Source organism: Labrus bergylta, chromosome 12 (assembly GCF_963930695.1).
Source record: "Labrus bergylta chromosome 12, fLabBer1.1, whole genome shotgun sequence".
Taxonomy (NCBI): domain Eukaryota; kingdom Metazoa; phylum Chordata; class Actinopteri; order Labriformes; family Labridae; genus Labrus; species Labrus bergylta.
The window spans coordinates 26,865,467-26,884,301 of record NC_089206.1 but is presented as its reverse complement, the minus strand read 5'-3'; the positions used below and the strand labels follow the sequence as shown (position 1 = coordinate 26,884,301).

General features: G+C 40.0%; 1 protein-coding gene across 1 annotated transcript; it reads left to right on the top strand.

The window, feature by feature from the left end:
* The first annotated feature begins 1,478 nt into the window (after positions 1-1,478).
* dalrd3 (DALR anticodon binding domain containing 3) lies at positions 1,479-11,905 on the top strand. Its single transcript, XM_020646538.3, has 13 exons — positions 1,479-1,950; positions 3,117-3,424; positions 3,614-3,921; positions 5,402-5,460; positions 5,586-5,687; positions 5,777-5,841; positions 6,214-6,272; positions 6,415-6,497; positions 6,656-6,782; positions 7,776-7,834; positions 8,003-8,119; positions 8,206-8,274; positions 9,017-11,905. Exons 1-13 carry the CDS (start codon positions 1,714-1,716, stop codon positions 9,134-9,136), a joined length of 1,713 nt encoding a protein of 570 aa, XP_020502194.1. The 5' UTR covers positions 1,479-1,713; the 3' UTR covers positions 9,137-11,905.
* Positions 11,906-18,835: the final 6,930 nt, after the last annotated feature.

The following is an 18,835-nucleotide window of genomic DNA, read 5'->3' as shown; positions in this document are numbered from 1 at the left end:
TATTTGGCTTCTTGGTCCTCCTGGTCAGATGTGACCAGTGACTCTGTTTCTTGCTTAAATAAAATTATACTCTTTGAAAGCAAGTCAGTCTCGACAGCGAATTTCTTCATCATCAAACATATCAACAAAGAAATCCACATCATTACATTGGGACAAATGAGATAAACTTCTCACTCCCACTCCTATGAGCTCCCTTACTTAGAAGTTGATTGAAATGTAATCAATTAGAATAAAAATCAACTTCTATGGTTTCAAATGATAGAGAAACATGTAGTAATGCTGCTCTGCTTGACAGGACTATAATCTGTGATAACTTTGTGTTTCTGAAACGTGCAGTGTGTTCACAACACTGAAAGCTCTCACCTGTTGCAAGTTGTATATCATACGCTGAATTTATCCTGTCCGCTGGCAAGATTGCAAGATTCAGGGATGTGGAAAAAAAAAAAGTTGTTTTCTGTTATAATGAGCGTTTCTAGACCACTTTTACTGAGGGGGCCAAACTGGGGCCAGTTGTTTCGTCAAAGGGGAACCTTAAACCCAGGTAACAAATACACAAAGATGATCGCTTTAAAAAAAGTGTTTAATATAGATTGTGCGGTTGTCGAGTCAAATACTGTGTATGTGTTGGGGGGCTCTTCCTTTTGGAGGGGTGGCCACAGGGGGGATCAAGCTCAGTGTTACAGGGGCACTGGCCCCTGTTGGCCCCTGCCTAGAACCGCTCTATGTTAGGGTGAGGCATATTTTGTTTATAGCAGTTCTTCAATGCACTGACTTGCTTAACTGTCCAATTGAAGGAAAACGATATGTCTATGTATTTAATTTAACAGTAAGAGTGGAACGGACTGTAAAAAATATATTCATCTTGAATTTATTGATTTATTATGGGAAGTATTATATTCACAAATGTAAACTGTGATGGACTGTTAGGTTGTGCCTTCTCTTGTCTTGTCTTATGTTTCATGTAATTGGCAGGCCAGTCGGCTCACTCACTCACTCACTCACTCGCTCGCTCACTCACTCACTCACTCACTCAGGCCTACATTATTGACTCTGCTGACATCAAAACCTCATCTCTTTTTGCAATTCAATTTAGGTCTTTGTAAATTAATTAGCTTAATGAAGGGTTATCTTGGTGTCTCTCACTTTATTTGCCATGTCCTTTGAGTCGGTCATGACAAAATGGGACCAAAAATACAACAATTCAAACTAGAAATAGAACACTACATTACATGGACAGTGAACATTTGTGAAACCCTTCATGGTACTTTGGTTCTGTTTTCTGATACCTCTATGTAAATATCCTATTTGTGCAGTTTGTTATATTTTCATGTTTTTGTTTATTTTCTGGTGGTATTCTGTTGCGTTTTCCATTTTTCTCAATAGAAAATAAATTAGGATAGCAGTCAGACTCCAGATGGCGCTACTGGCCACTGGTCCAACACGATATTCAACTCGGAAGGAACTGTAACTATGCCTCTTATGGTTCCGCTGGGGGGAAAAAACAGCCGCTGCAGTCCTCGTCGCCTGCAGCCAGTCTGACATCGACCATTGATAAACCGTGCAGACGATAATTAGCATGACATGTTACAGTGTTTAAGCCTAGCATCGCCTGAGCAGCACCAATCAGTGTGACGGCGCTTTTCCAGTAAGGTATGGGCAGGGTGTAGTTTGTGTCAGTAGCCTGGTAGCTCGTCTGTTTGTGTTGTGGTGGTGATGGAGAATACCGTGGAGCAGTCTTCGCCCCTCCGTATCACCCCTACTGTCCGGGCGCTGAGCTCCGCACTGCGAGGAAAGCGTGAAAATGTATCCGAATCCAGCCGGGAGAACGGGGACAGGCTTTTTCCAGACCCGGAGAAGCTTTGGTTCAAGGAAAGCAGCGCGAAAAACCTGCGGAACAGAGACTTCTTGTCGCCGACCACGATGCTCAACACGCTGTATGCAGACGGGCAGGTCTGTCTGCTACCTGTAGGGGTTCAGAGTATTTTAAATGGCTTTAATGGTCATGTGAGCTGTTTACTAATTTAACTAACCTTAACAGTCACCGAAAAGAGGTATTATCTGAAAATAGACATTAAAATCACAGAACCATTACACAATACTAACGCTTATGTTACACATAGCAAATTAGCATTTAAATGTGCCTTATTAAAAAAAGTATACCTTTCACCTTCATTCTTCCGCTGAGCAATATAGATCCCAGACATTGTTTGTCAATTAGCGTTTCATTATACTGTATGTCGCGGAGTGATATTTAAATCGACAGGAAGGTGTTTTCAACTGTTTCAAACTGTGACTATGCACCTGAGACTATCTGCTGTAAGATGTTCAACTAATCCCAACTACCTGCCTGAAAAACAAGGTGAAATCCAATAATAGTAAAGGATCTTTTAAACCCCAAAATCATGAAAGTATAACATGGCTTAACATTGCTCAGAGGCTGCTGACTTTGCCCAATCATTATCGACCAGACACCATCAGCCTGCAGCTGTCATTAGTGACCCATGAGTGGCAGTGCGATGTGGGTCAGACAGAAACTCTAACTGTGGAAAAAGAACCACGCCACTGCCAGTCCCATTGCATCGCTTCATGTATGCCTGTTACGCAATGATAATGTTGGATGAAATTATTCTAAGAATGAACTCCAGCATATCTACATGTTTGTGCATCCTTCTGAAGGAGGATGTGAACGTTTGTTTTTCATGTGGGATAGTACAGTGTAATGAGTGCATCACAAGATCATCGTATGATGTGTTTTTTTATGACAGTAATATGCATTTCTAATGAGTTTGAAAGCACATGTGTTTGAACAGACATTAGAGCAAGGGCTAACAAAACCCAAAACAAACCCAAAACAAACATGTTTACTACAGACTGATGGACAGACAGATGGATGACAAGGGGAAATCCAAGACTTTATTGTTTAGAATGTGAAAGTACATAATGATACATTTGCAGAAAATACTCTCGGTAATGCAGCTTTTGCAAAAAATTATTTTCAAAATAAACTATCAGTCGTAAGCCAGTGTCAACTTTTGTACTTTGATACATGGCTTTCATCCCTCACACTTGTATGAGGGATGTATGTTTTGCTAAGTATCTCTTTCTTTCCTTCCCAGGTCCCTTCCGCGGTGATGTCCAGGGTCTTGTCCCTTCGTGGCAGTGGGGTTCTCCCTGTGGCTGGTGGGGAGGTAATGGGTGAAGGGTTGCGGGTGAGGGTGGACCGGGCAGCAGCCTTCAGGTCTGTCCTGGCGGGTGGAGCCACAGAATACCTCAAGCCCTCGAGTCAGAAGCAAGGGTGTGTGGTGCTGAACTGCCCCGCGCTGCACCCTAAACCAGACACTCTCACTCCTGAAACACTGACCCTGGGCCAGCTGAGGACTGTTCTGCTGGCTGACCACATGGGGGCGCTGTTAAGGAGACAGGGGTGAGTCTGGGGGGTTAATACGTATATTCTCAAATGTGCATACAAAATAAGCAATTTTAAGGTATGATCTTGCACATTGGAAACTGAAATAGGCATTTCGACGTTTACTTACATAGACTCAATGATGAATAAGTGAGATGAAAAGTAGTTTAAAGAGTTAATAAAATCAGAAAATGCTGTATGTCTCAGGTTTGCAGTGTCCTACTGCCCGACACTTCCTGAAAACAGCAACATCATCACCTTTCTACGAAGTCTGGGCATCGACTGGCCAGCAGCCGAAGCCAACTGGACCAATGAGGAGCGAGAGGAAAAGATTCAGGCAGCGCTGGAGAGCTCCACATACAGACAGAGAGAAACAGAGAGAGGCAGGAGGACCAGCGGAGGAGGGAAGAAGATGGAGGAGGATGAGACCGAAGGGGCGCTCAGGGTCAACCTGAAACGAGCTTTCCAAGAGGAGGGGCTTCTGGGATACGACCCCAGCCTTGGTACTTGCACAGGTGAGGCTACGACGGGGCTCGCTGGGTTCAAAATGGGAAGTTACAGAATGCAATGTTTGTCCATAACTGCAGCAGTTCATGGTTCTTTTAGCAGGTGGGTTTATTCTGCATTGCTCTTTTCCCAGTTATTTTGCAATTCATGTGGTAGAACAGATGGTTGGACTCTCTGCTGCAGTAAAATGCAGAATATGTTGATGTGGGAGCAGATTTTGGTTTCACAAGTGTTCTGCCTTCTGTTTGTAGTCCAATAGTGTTTCAGTGGGCTTCGATGTAATGCAATCTTGGAACCCATTGGCAATCATCTGATGATGTTTTAGCTTTAATGGATGTCTATAAACAGACACCTGCATTCAAGCACAGCAATCTTCCCCTCTTGGATGTTGTTTCCATTGGATGTTTCACTAACTCTGTTCTCACTTCCAAGTTCTATTCAGACTGTAAACAATGACAAGGCACGTAAAGTTTGAAGCCTTGACCTGAAGTCTTTTATTGCGAACTGCTGTCTACACAAGAAGCCCCAAAGGCTAAATTCCAAACTCCACAGTCACAGACTCAAGGACTTTGAGGTGCTACCCGGTAGTTGTGAGTGTTTAATGCTGTCTCACTGTGAAGTGTACATGAGGTCTCTGATGCAGACTCTTTATCTGCTCATGACACACCTTCTGTGAGGCCACATATTTGCAGACTTTCCTGTGGGACTTACCCAGAGGTCATTGCAAGCTTTGTGATGTGAAGGACACCATCGCCCAGCCACCCACTAAATGTAAACAGATGTTTGCATATTGAAGCAGTATTCAAAAAATTAAAAAACAAACACATGTAATTAAAGCAAGCATGGACGTGACTGAAAAAAACCCAGTAAGTTAAGATGACAATATGAAGCACAGTTCATACATTTTGTGGTTATTTTGAGCACTTTTGAAGAGTTGTTTGTGTATTTAGTGAAATATTTATAAGGTTTTAATATTTGATTTGACTCACTTGTGATTTTGTCCTAAATACATTACATAAATACACACTAATAATGAAAGAAATACAAACACATACAGGAGGTGGTCTCTCTTACTTACGTGTCTCATTTCCAGGCAACGTGTGATGACATGATAGTGTCCCATTACTCTTTAATTTTTTATCAGCAAGCTCACAAGTCTGTGAGGGTGCAGTGCCTAGGCTTTAGGTTCGGCCAAACAGTTGTACATTGCCACAGATTATAGGGTCGTCAGAAGATAGCTAATGGGTTACGAGATTGCGTTCATTGTTACTCCCAAAAAGCCAACATGTGTATCTTTTACGTCCAACAAGTGTGTCAATCTAATTTTCTTCCTTATGGAACATTTGTTAAGCTGTTCTGTCTTTTGAAACCTGTGCTATTTACATCCAAGCTTACTAGCAAGCTTCTTCTTTGTGTCATATTAGAAGGCTAACAGATAGTTGGTATTGTATCCATACTGATAACACTTTGTTGGTGCATTTGTTTTAGTCCACAGAGACAGCGTTTCCCACCTTGCACAACTGGACCTAGCCACATCCGACTGCATGGTAAGCGACACACAAACACACAGACACACTCAAATGCACACACACACACACACACACACATCTTTTTGTCATTAGAAGCAGACAACTAAGCATTGATTTCTATATCCTTTCTGCCTTGTTCATAGGTACCCATGGCAACAGTGTTACATGTGACTTCCTGTCAGGATGAGTTCCGCCAGCAGCAGATAGCAGTGCTTTGGAGAGCAAGTGGAGCAACACATACACAGGTATACCCACTTACACACACACACATACTCAATCATATGTTGCATTGTGTTACTATTTTTATCTGCTGTGCTCTCCTCTGTCCCTGCAGAGACATCTGGTGTGTGGGCCAGTGAAGACTCCCGGTTCTCAGCTCACTGCTGCACAGTACCTGCAGTAAGACACATCACTCCTTTCCCCCTCTGTAGTTGTGTCTCTCCTCTTTTTGTCTTTCTCACCATTTCACACTTTTTCTATCTTTCCTCTTCTTTCTACTCCACCTGCCTTTTCAGTTTCCTTTTTTTCCTGTGTCTCCTCTGCCTCCTATTGCCCTCTGACGCTGTCCCCAACACAGATGTTAACTATCATGACACACTCTCACTAGGTTCTTGTCTGCACAGTGAAATTGCAGTTTTAATTAAACTCAATTAAAATAACACTGGCGGGTGTTGATGGTGCTTTGCTCCATCTCTGTGTCACTGCAGAGTATATATTTATAGCCCAGCTGTCTGTGTAAAATATGTTTCTTTCTTCTACCTTCTCTTCCAGGTTGAGGAGAGGTCAGATGAAGGAGGCCTCAGAGATGAAGTATGGAGATCAAGTAGAAGGTGTGTATTTGTATTTGTGTACTTGCTCCATGTTAGAATGCTTCTTTCTTATGAAACCTACTTGTTACTTTCCCTCCTGATAACTGTAGTTGAAGGGAATTAACTGGCGATAAAATGCTGCCTCCCCAATGCCCTTTTGTAGGTCAGACATGGGATGACATCATCAGGGTTATGACTTCTGCCACGGTCAGATTTGAGCTGCTGTCAACGGTCCACACAAGTCCTGTGAGTCATCATTGCAGCTGTGTGTTAATGCCTGAAGGTGTCATGCATTTATACTGGACAAGCTATTCACCCTCCTCTCTAGTTATGAAGGCAATAATGATGGTTTGCATGTTACATGTTTTTATTCCAGTCACAGTGATTGACAGTTTTCTGTTTAGGTGACATTGGATGTCCAGAAAGAAGGGGGCGTGTCCACCAAAGGGCCCAGAGGAGGAGTGTTTGTCATGTACAACTGTGCCAGACTGCACACTCTGTTTGACAGCTACGAGAGAGGAGTGGAGAAGGGTGAGAGTTTAGCTTTTAGACATGTTTTATTACACAAGGGAGGAAAAAAAAACAACAATCACCAAATAACACAGCTGTGGCCTCAGATTGGAAGAAAAAAGTCTTAAGGAGGCTGAGTGAATTACTCCCTTTATAAAAGCCTCCAATTGAGCACTTTAAAAATCAATACAAACAGTTGAATGCAATGGCCTTACTTAGATATACAAAATGATGGGGGCGTCAGTTGCCTTGTGGTTGGTGTGCAGGTTTGAAACCAACCTGTGGCTGGTCATTTCGCTCTCTCTCCCTACATTTCCCACTATGTCCACTGTCCTATCTCAACAATGAAGGCACAAAAAGCCCAACAATAAATCTTAAAAAAAAATATATATATATATATATATATATATATATATATATATAATTTGTTTTTGAATTGTCACTAATAATCACAAATGAGTGTATTTTACTGGAGATTGTAGCAATACAGCCATTTAGGAAACTAAATAGTCACTGAGTGCAAACTCCTTTGTAACAAGTGAAAATCATAGATTTAAGAATTTCTCTGTGTGTCTTAAAAACACTTGCAAACAGTTTAGAGTAAAAAAAATGACACACCTGTGTTGCAAAGGGCGTTACAATTTATACAATTTCTTACATATTTTTAACTACAGCTATTGTTGTTTTTTGTTGTTGTTTAATTAAAGTACAGTTGATTCAGTTGATGTTTGTAGCATAGCACACTCGTCTCTTACTCTACCTCCTGTATGTTTGAGACGGATCTATAAATGCTGTGATTCTTTTGGATTATCATTAGATTATACATTGTTACCTAAATAACATTGTATTGCTAAAAATGGGCTGGATTACTGGGCGCAGGGCTACTTGTACTGGGCTACTATTTGTCTGCTACTGCTGAATGAGGTCCAGTTACCATACAGTTTTTCTCCTTCATTGAGAGACTAATGAGATCTGTGTATCTTCATCTGTTAATGCAATATCTCCACTCTGCAGGTCTATACCCAGAAATCCCTGAGGGCTCCCAGCTGGACTTCTCTGCTCTAAAAGAAGAGGTACCACTTTATTATCTCTGACGACTTTCTAATCTGTTCTGTCACTCCTCCATATTCATTTTTTGTATTTTCTTTCTTTCCATCCCAAAACATTTTGGACAATAAATGTTCCACCTTTTGATAGCTAGTTGTTCATCCATCATGCTGTCTCTGTGTTTTTTCTAACAGGGCGAGTGGCTTCTCCTTTTCAATTATCTCATCCCATTCTCTGAGCTGCTGGACCAATCAGGACAAGCTTTAGACTGTGAAGGGGGAGGAGCCAGAGTCAATATTAAGACTGAACAGGTAAGGGTGTTGAGAGACAGTTTTAAATTCAACTCAAATCTGACGTTAAGATGTTTATCTAAGCCTCGTGTGTTTGTGTTCTGCAGATCTGTAAATTTCTTGTGTCACTCAGCAAAGACTTCAGTTCGTACTACAACAGAGTCCATGTCCTTGGGGTGAGGATGATTTACTCGACATATGTTTTAAACTAATCATGTATACACAAGATGTTAACTCCTACAATCACTGTTTTTATTCTGGGGATATTTATGTGTTCAACTTTGTGTCTGAAATGTGTCCCCTTCCTTTTGAACACCTTATCAATTCAGTGTTTTAGAGACACTGTTCCCATCTTGTCCCTTAAAGGTCACATATTATGCAAAATACACTTTACCATGTCTTCTCCAACTAATGTGTCCCTAGTCTGTCTACAAACCCCACTATCATGAGAAAAGTCCATCCTCTCCGTCTTTTGCCTTCTCCACTTATCAGAAAATGTGTGCTAAAACAGGCCATTTGTGACATCACAAAGGGCAGTAACCACTCCCCCAGGTGGGTGACACTCCAACAGCTAGGTGTTTGTTCTGGCCTCTGAGTCTGCCTACAACTGCATCAATTGGACATGATGAGAGAGTGTGCAAGCCAGACATGCCCTCCAGAGAGAGGGGGCGTGGTCAAACACAGCTCATTTGCATTTAAAGCTACAGACACAGAAACAGCCTGTTCTGAGCAGGGCTGAAATAGAGGGGTTTATAGACATGATCAAATACATGATCAGAGTGGATTTAGAACAAGAAACTTTACAGAGATGTTTTGGGGAGCTCTGAGTCTTATTTAAAAAGGAGGATAATATGTGACCTTTAACAGAATTTTTTTTTTTAACTCAAACTCCTCTACACTTCTTGTCTTTCTTTCCAGGAGCCGCTGCCTCATCTCTTCAACCAGATGTTTTGTCGTCTGTATCTGCTCAGAGCATTGAGAGAGCTCTACCACAGCGCTCTGGACACCCTTAACCTTCCACCCATCAGACAACTATAGCCCGACACTACTCCTGGGATCACCTCACCTCTCGTCTCACTCAAACGCACAATCATCTCTGTTTTGTGGTAGTAGCAACATCTTGTACACAACTAGTTCTCTTTTTTTTTGGATACGAAGTCTCTAGGTAAGACACATTGTCACCTTCCCCTTGAAGTGTAAGTGCGCTCTGGGGCTGTTACAGTCAATTAGGAGCTATTTTTGTATCTTCCCGGTGTGTAGTTTTAACAGCTTTTTGTCTCTGATAACTGAAGCTTACCCATAAACCATCAAATGTAAGTCAATCAAATATGTACACAGAGTTGTTTCTTAACATCTTAAAGGTCACATATCCTTTTTTTCAAAAAGTTTAAATAAGACTCAGAGCTCCCCAAAACGTGCCTGTGAAGTTTCTTGTTCTAAATCCAATCTGATCCTGTATTTGATCATGCCTATAAACCCCTCTATTTCAGCCCTGATCAGAACAGATTGTTTCTGTGTCTGTACCTTTAAATATGTAAATGAGCTGTGTTTAACCACGCCCCCTCTCTGGAATGGTTTGCCTGGCTTGGTCTTTCTCGTATCATGCCCAATTGTTTACAGTGAGAAGGCAGACTCAGAGGACAGAACAAACACCTAGCTGTGGAAGTGTCCCCCATCTGGGGGAGGGGCTACTGCCTTTTGTGATGTCATCAAGGAAAAAACAGTCTGTTTTAGCACACATTTTCTGAAAAGTGGAGCAGGCAAAAGACGGAGAGGATGGACTTTTCTCATAACTGGGGAGTCTATAGACAGACTAGGGACACATATTAGTGTTAGACAAACCTGGTGAAGTGGATTTTGCATAATATGTGACCTTTAAGTTATCTGCAGACTGGATTGTCCTATATGCTTACAACAAATCAGCATTTTAACAGCAAATAGGAACTCTACAGTTTGTCAGCCAAGAAAGACAGGAAGTTTTTTTTTATCTGTTGAAGCCCTAATTAGCCTTCCCTTATTTCACTCCAATCATGTAAGATAAAGTAGATTTATATGCCCTTTGACCTAATTACCCCTTAAGGCTAAGCCAGACACGTGAGACTTTTATTATGATTATGGTGCCATAATCCAACCAGTAGTAAAGACATCCTGTATTAAATGTGTTTCTTTTTCTAATCACAGCAGCCCCCTTACTTATCGTCACTCACAGTATCTCCTTTTTAAAACACAAAGACATGTCATAGCCACTGCCAGATTTAAGAAGTCCTGTTCAAGTAGAAGTGTGAGTTACCTGCCCTGTATTTATCAGTGCCATACAAATATTTATTGCCTGTTTGAAAAAAAAAGATGTGTACAGAATATATATTCTGCATAATAAGTCTTAATTGCTTTGTTCATATATTATTGTTAATGAATCCTGCTCGACAAATCATAAATACTCTGTATCTAAAGAAACACCACCAGTACCAGTCCTAACAGTGTTCATAAGTTATTCACAAAACCCATCAAACAGCAGGCATCATACGGTTAAGAGATGCATGACATGGCATGAATATAATATATTAAGAGTTGATTCTAAAAAAAATGTATTTATGAACTTTGGTAGCTGAGAGCATTTGACCCAAGTCTGATCCTTAAGTATCATTCAAATGTGAAGAGTTGTCCCATTGTCCGTCAAAATGTGCCATAGCTTGTTTTTAACCTTCTGCTTCCATTCATTTTTAACGTTTGTGTTTTTTTGAACAATTCATGTTGGATCTAAACAGTAAATGTACACAAGTATCAAATGTCTTAAGAACTCACCTCTTTATGCATGAAATGTTTTGTCTTTAAAAGGGAATGTTTACAACGTGCAGATTTATTTCCAGTCTTTGTTCTCCAAGGTTATTAACACTGTATTAAAGAGGACTTTCATCCTTTCCTTATGCTGTTCCCTGCCTCACTGTATCTAAACATCTGTGCTTTATACAATATGTTCACTCGGTGCATTTCTCTCCCGCCATGTTTTCATCCCTCAGGCCTCAGCATCTCTGACCTTCTTCCCCCCGTCTCTCACACTTTCCTCCCTCCTCCTTGCCACCCTAACCACAATCTCCTGCCAGGAGCACTTATAGCCTTTTAATCTGGGTGGTGTTCTATACACTGCCATACAAAGCTTGAGTTTGCTAGTCCTAATTGTAGGTACAATGTTTTTGGAAAACCCTGATATGAGGGTTTTTTAACAGGATACTGAAATATGAACATGATTCAAGTGTCACTTCTTTACAGTACATCCAAAACTAAGAAAAAATTGCCTTAATTAATCATCCAATACGGGCTATGTCAAACATTTTCTGTCCCTTGTTTCCAAAGGCGAAATAAAACATTTCTGAAAAATAGAAACGCATTAAAAACACAATCAGGCTAACTTCTTTCCTATCCTGAATCATGACCACTAACATCTCTGACCCTCATGTGAATGTAGTGTAATGAAACTCTCTCCTACACACATCTGCCTGCCTACAGTCTCTGAGTTTCCTGTCTGCAGAATAAAAATAACCATGACAGACTCTTTACTATCTTGTTTGTGTTTCCAGTGTATAGAAGGATGTTCCCTCCTGACACCGTTATACTACAGATACATCTCTTCATGCTCCACTGGCACGCTCTGCCCTTCAGCCACACAGATCCAACAATATGCACATGTAGACGTTTGTATATGTGATGCTGTAAGCAGTGATTCACCACTTAAGATACAGCAGTGAATCACTGTTCACTAGAGCGTTGGTCCCTGTCCTTCACAGAAATAAATAAAATATGTACCTTTCATTCTGGATTTTATTTGAATCAAAAAGTTGTTACTACCTCACATCCATTTATTTTGTTTGATCTGTAACATTTTTGACATTATGTTCTGCAGCAAAGAGTGCCATCCCCTGTGACGGGATAATTGGTTCTGTTTTAATTAACTGATCAGCAGATTAGTCGATTGCTTTAATATTAATGCCATTAGCAGAGAATTTCATGATGGTTAAGGTCACAAGCAGCAATTAGCAGGCGGCCTAGATAGGAGGCAGTGCAGACAATTAGCGGAACGTCTGAATTTCATGGATAAAGATGGTAACTGAGTGTTATTGCTTAATGTCTGCCGTAATCCTGCTGCACAGCCGCTTTCCAATTAGCACAACTAAACAGTGGAGGAATTATTTTAATCATCCATTAAAAGATCATTATTAGCAACTTTACATATCAGTGAGGATGATTATGCTGTACTGGTACTTTCCCTGAAATAATTATCATGATTAAATTCTGTATCGGCTAAATGTTACATGTTTCTCCACTGTTGATATTTTTTAGTTGATATTATTTTTATGTTTCAGCCTCACAGCATCAGGAGTTACTGCCATGTCAGTGGTAGTTAAAAGTATCTGTAAACTTTATTCTCTATCAATGACTTAAACGCTTAATTTGCCTGTAAAATAAAAGTTAATATAATCTGATGTTTTGCTCAGGAGTCTCTGCTTCATTATGTAAGCATTTCCTCTGAGCTACTATTTAGCAAACTATTACAACTTGTTCAGATAATATCCCTTTTGCCACTATAGGAAGCTACACAATGCTCTGAACAATTTTACTTTTTTACACATATCTTACATATTCAAATGAGTCAATTAAAGTTCCTGTCTCTAAAATCTTACTGACTCACTTTCTTACTGTAATTCTAATTAATTGAATATGTTTGTTCTTTAACCCCCTGAGGAGGTCTTATTTTCCTCATTTATTTGAACACCTGGTCTCCTGTTAAAATGCATGTATAATCTCAGCACCATAATGAGGGTGTTACTGGAGAAGAGGTGCAGGGGCAGCTGAGAGAGGCTTCAGGAGGTTAAGTAAGAGGATGAGAGGTGGGGAATAAATATTTATAGTTTTAAAAAAAATGTAAACATAGGCTATATGTTTTTTTCTTTACTTACAAGTTTCAGTTTAGTTGTCAGAAGTTTATACTTCTATTTGAAACCAGTGGTAGGCGCTAATGCAACATTATGGATGCCAACCGCTTTTAAAACCACCGAAGAAGAAGACAGACCTAACAAAGATGGCAGCGTCCGCGTTAGCCGAGTGAGCTAACAGAAATTATGCTATTTCACTCAAATCTATTCATAAATTATACCGGATTACATTCATTTTTTGGAGGACTGGATCCGGATGGTCACTGAATATACACCAACCTTCTGGGACAAAAAAACGTCTGGAAATCACAGAGACACACCAAAGCTGCAGATGTGAGGAAGCCAGTGGACTGCACAATAAGTTAATACTTATTCTGTTCTAGTTTGAACACTGATGAGGTTGAGACCAGACTTTCTTTAAGTCGTTAGTGACAGCATCGACTTGGGGTTAAAGTGAAGAGTATATAAGAGACATCCTTCACCTGCTCTTGCTGTCAGCTTCTTCTCTTATTATTATATATATATATATTTTTTTCTAATTATTAAATACAAACAAGCAACATCCACAAGACAGTATACTTATCATTTCTTCTTAGACAGTCAGTGAAGTGAGAGACGGCCACAGTTCACACACAATGGTCATGATACATCTCCATGGCAACAGCACACACATTAACTGAGGAATTGTTTCACCAAGATCCAGAGTCAAAGTGTTGAATCAACCTGAGGTTTACAGAGAAGAAAACTATGCATTCAGACAGTCTGAGATTTGATTTGGTATAATGTTATTCATGCCTGACACATACAGAGCCCTAATGATGGGGGACAAGCTAAACATGTGGCAAACCAGAGGAGTTAATGATGTTTCCTGTTTCTCACAAAGTGCTGACCTGCAGTAATGAGCAGGTCAAAATTCACTTACATTTCAATAAGGACAAAATACGAACATGTAGGTTTCTAAAGTAAACATTCAATGTGTGCAAGTGAAGTTTTTTACATTGGCTTAAAGTTTAATTTCCATATTACCCATATATTATTATTCCATATAGTCATGCTCAACATTTAGGACTTGAGGCTTGTAATCAAGATTGATCTGAGCCACAAAATCAAGGACATGTCACTTGACATTTTAAGTGTTTAAGCAAATCTCTCCCAGTTCAACATGTAACCTGTAGAGAGACAGAGACAGAGACAGAGACAGATAGTGTGAGAGATAGAGAGAGAGAGGAAGGAAAGAGAGACATTGGCATCTCACATTCATAAAAGTATGCCATTTTAAAGGGCAGCATTTAATCATAATTAGTTGCAGTTTCAATTTAAAATGTTAAAAAAGAAGGAAAAGTTAGGTTTAGGTTGTGACTTCAGCACCATGAACACTATAAAATATGGAAGGGATCTAGCTGTTGGATCAAATATAAAGAAGACAGATTGAAACCTCTAATATGTTTTTTCCTAATGTTAGATCCTTATGATTGTGTATTAGATTCCATGATTTAAAAACACTTTTACAAATACAAAAGACACTCCGAGCCCAGTTTGTTGTTTCCAAGTTCAGTTTTCTTATCTTTTTTATTTGCTGCGTATTTTTCACAAACATGAATACTGTACCTGCACACATGCACTCAAATTTAGAAGAATTTGAACTTTTAAAAAATTACATCTCTAGAGATATACTAATGCACTGCCTCATCCACGATCCTCTGCATCTTATCGTTTGAATCCATTTATTCACACACACACACACGCTGTTCTTGGCTCATGCAGTGTAAGAGACAGGTGGGTTTAAGTCTCAAAGGGAGTATGTTCTTTGGTGTTCTGTGTGTCTGCATAATGTGTGAGTGAGTCAGGTGATAAAGAGGTCACTGTTAGTTTTTCTCATTTGTGGAATCATCTGCTCCCGGGTCTGTTGTGTGCTTAGTCAGAGCAGAATCACAGCTGTTTCCACTCAGTGTTCCTGCACATTTACATGACTTAACTTAACACAATATTTGATTATGAAGCATGGCTGCACTGCAAATGCTCCCAGTGCTGTTTGTTTTTATCTTCCTATTTGTATGAATCATGCATGAGCTCTGCATTAATTCATTTATATGCATGTTTGCTCTAATAAACAGTGTGTAGTGTAAAGTACATGCATATTATATAACAGCATTTGCACTGTGTCTGTGGTCATCTAATCTCCCCAAATCCTCAAAACTCAGGACAATAAACTAACTTGCATGAGGGCATGTGGAGCGATGATGTACTCTATCTGCAGTGTGTCAGGTTCACCACATGGTGGCAATGTTTAGATGGGTTTTAAACAAGCTGACATCCAAGCCATAGACTCAGACACACTGCAAAAAAGGAAATGATTAGAGGTTCTTAATCTAGTTTCTAATCAGCTACATGTTGAAACAAATTGAAACAAAGACCAAGATGGACAAATTTGTCCTCACTCTTCTTTGGTTCAAGAATTGCAGGATGCATAAAAAAGTAGGTGAATTAGAGCATCTGCAGTTCTGACCCTGACATTATTTGGTTGTGCTCAGCTTTCCAAGCTTAATGCCTGATGTCAAAACCTGTCTCTTCATAAAGATAAACCCTAAAGCTTTACAGTTGTTTCACACGCTAATTAACATATAAAGCACAGCTGTCTTAAAAGAGCACATGACTCTCCTTTAAAGTATTGTAAGGATGTTTTCTTTAACAAGCTGGGAAGACATCAAATCTAACTTAATTACATGTTCAAGTGTTTTAGAGTCAAACTAGAAAAAAAAACAGAACATTTTTAAGAGTATTTACGATATTCGCTACAACATACTGTCTTTTGACATTCTTAAACAGAGTATTAAAGGAGCACTATGTCACTCTTACATCTAGTGTTTAAAATGGGTACTGCAGTTCAAATTCAAAACATTAAAGAGAGCTGTCTCCCCCTGTCCCCTCCTCCCTAGAGTCTATGGTCACACAGGTTGCCATGTTGAGGACACTTCAGTGTTTAACCAGCTCTGTATCGTTCTGTAAACCTTTCTGCATTCTAACCTCTCTCCATTTTTCAAAAGCATCTCCAACATTTATCCTAGTTTTACCACGTTGTTGAGCTCATTAGAAAAATGCTGAGGCTTTGAAGTTTGGGTTGCATCACTTCTATCTGAACCAGTTCACTTGCTAGCTTTTATCAATGCAACACCTGTTGGTTTGCCGTTTGCCTGGCAAACCGAAGGGCATCCAAAATGGCGGCGAGGGTGTGCCTTAAAACCACCTACTTCTCTGGTCAAAACAAATCCAGAGCATTCAGGAGCAGAATCTAAAGTTAGAAGGAGGACATACTGGCTGCTGCATTGTTGTCAGAGAAACCAACACTTCAACATAGCATGTTTCCTCAATGTCTGATGATATAGTAAGGTGACTTTATGAGTTAATTCAGTCGATATTTTACATATTCCGTTAACGTCTTGGACTTTATAATTGAAACTTTAGTTGACATATTTTGTTCCGATCCGTAAGTTCTGTTATGAGAATATTAAAGTGGGAAGCTGTTCAAGGCTGAAAAATTCATTTTGCACGCAATACAAACACTTAAGAAGAACATGCAACACAAGCTTGGCACCCAGTTGTCACCCGAGGACCTTTGCCAAGCTTTTTAAATTCAGCACTTCTGAGTGTTCTCCTTCACTGTCACTGAAGTTTCTGGGCTTGTTTTGGACACCTACTTTACACAATTGTGTAAATAGTAACCCGAGAGTTTATCAATATCAGTTCATCAGTTGCCATCTAAATTTCTCTGTCATTATTTTTGCCTAAATTAACAACATATACAAAAGTCAACACTGCTGATTTTGCAGGAGCCAGACAAATGCCAGATCTTCCGCTCAAGATAAATTGCATTGAATCTTTTTTTTTTTTTTTTTTTTTTGCAGTGCAGTCAGGGCAGGTCTGGGAGGCTTTATCCTTTTCATCTCCCCCAGCACCAATCAGAGTCTCCCTTTTACAAGACCCCCGCTTGCTTGTCAATCACTCCCCTCGGGCGATAGGTTGGAAAGAGACAAAAGGGAGAGGGAGAGAGGATAAAACGGGGGGGTGTTGGATGTGAAAGTGGTTGGAAAACACAGGGAGGGGATGTTAGCGAGAGCGGAGCATGTAGAGTAATCGCTGAGTGGATCCACTGTCTTGAAGAGGGATGAATGAATGGGGTCAGGGACGCCCATGAGAATAAAAAGAGAGAGAGAAAGAGAGCGAGAGGAGGCTTGATAGAGTGAGAGAAAAGGAGATAACATAATGTAGGATAGAGTACTGTATATGAGGCGAACATCGACTGAAGGAAGGGGACAGCTGTGAAGAATTAAGTAACAGAAAGAAATAGACAAGCAACACAGAACTGAAGGTAAAAAGTGATGGACCCAAAATTTGAACAAGACCTGATTTAAATTGCTGAGTAAAAATTGTATTTTCAGTGTCAGGCCGTCAGAGGTTAATCCAATAGAACTGGTGTCACAGTTGACTTCTCTGTTTTAATTCTTACATGTTTCAGTTGAAAAGAAGAGAATAAATGACAAAGAACTCAACCTCCATTACTGAACTATGGGGGCTGAGTTTATAACTCAACAGCTTTAATTATATTAAGGATAATATTAGTTTAGCTAAATAATTGTATAATTAGGGGCGTGGCTGATTTGACTGACAGGCAGACGTGTTGTAGCTGTTTGGAGACTCATCTCAGCTATAGCTACTTGTCTCTGAGTTCTGTCCAGTAAATGTGACGTATAACAGATGAGTATAGAAGACTACAGAGTTTACTATAAGAATTGACAATTTCCAACTGTAGAATAAAACTAACCCCACATAAAATCATTTTAAAATCCTTTAACATTAACAGCTAAATGTAGAAATCCTCTGTTTTTATTACTAATTTGTTGGGGGTTTTTCAGCAAAAGTTCATTAAACTACATCCATTCCATTCATTGAACATTAAATATTTATACATTTTTTAAACATGTGTACTTTTAATTTTAATTAATGTTTCGAGATCACTCTTCTGTGCTTGCACATCGGGCTAGGATTGCTTCCAGGAAGTCATGGTGTCAGGAAGCGTCCCAAATTGATCAGATTTAAGGTATAGTCAGACAAACCGTATCACATGCATTCAGCAGAGACGGCACAAAAAATCGATTAAGTGCCAGGATTAGGCTGAAGGGGAACCGGTGGTATGAGTGTCACTGTTAGAGTGGAATAATCTCTCAGCAGCAGAGACTGTGAATTTAGCTGGATTCAACACGTGGAGCGTTGCATGAACCGTGCCCCTTCAATTAATTTACAAACAGTTGCAAGTGCATGTGTGAGTGACAAGCATGAGATGGGGTGGGGGTTGATGACAAGGATGGAGAGAGGGGGGGGGGTCAGGTAGTAGAAATAGAGCCTGTCTTATACAGTAATTGAATAAATTGAGAATTGAATTATATTATATCATATAAATTAGGATTCTAGGTATACCTAATTGCTGTGAACAGGGGTCGCATGCCCAAGGCCATGTAGGGGTTGAGATGGGGGCTGGGTGGAGGAGAGGCAGTGGCGGGGATTTTCTGCCCTAGGGAGGAATTATCCTGCAATTTCTTTTGGCTCTTTTGTAAGAATCAGAAGGAAAATAACATCCATTCATTATAGACTAATAAGGGTAGCAGAAAAAAATCCACATAGAGAAATAACAAACACACACACACACACCTACACACACACACACGCTCACACACACAAGGAGCCTCTACTTTGGATTTGTATTAACCTGGACATGCTCCTCATTAAAATATGCTACTCCTGAGGGCACACAATT

Excerpts from the sequence above, each read along its gene's own strand:
- dalrd3 (XM_020646538.3), top strand. The coding sequence starts at position 1,714 with ATGGAGAATACCGTGGAGCAGTCTTCGCCCCTCCGTATCACCCCTACT. Across the intron at positions 6,498-6,655 it reads CAACGGTCCACACAAGTCCT|GTGACATTGGATGTCCAGAA; the intron begins GTGAGTCATCAT and ends TTTTCTGTTTAG. Across the intron at positions 8,120-8,205 it reads TCAATATTAAGACTGAACAG|ATCTGTAAATTTCTTGTGTC; the intron begins GTAAGGGTGTTG and ends TGTGTTCTGCAG.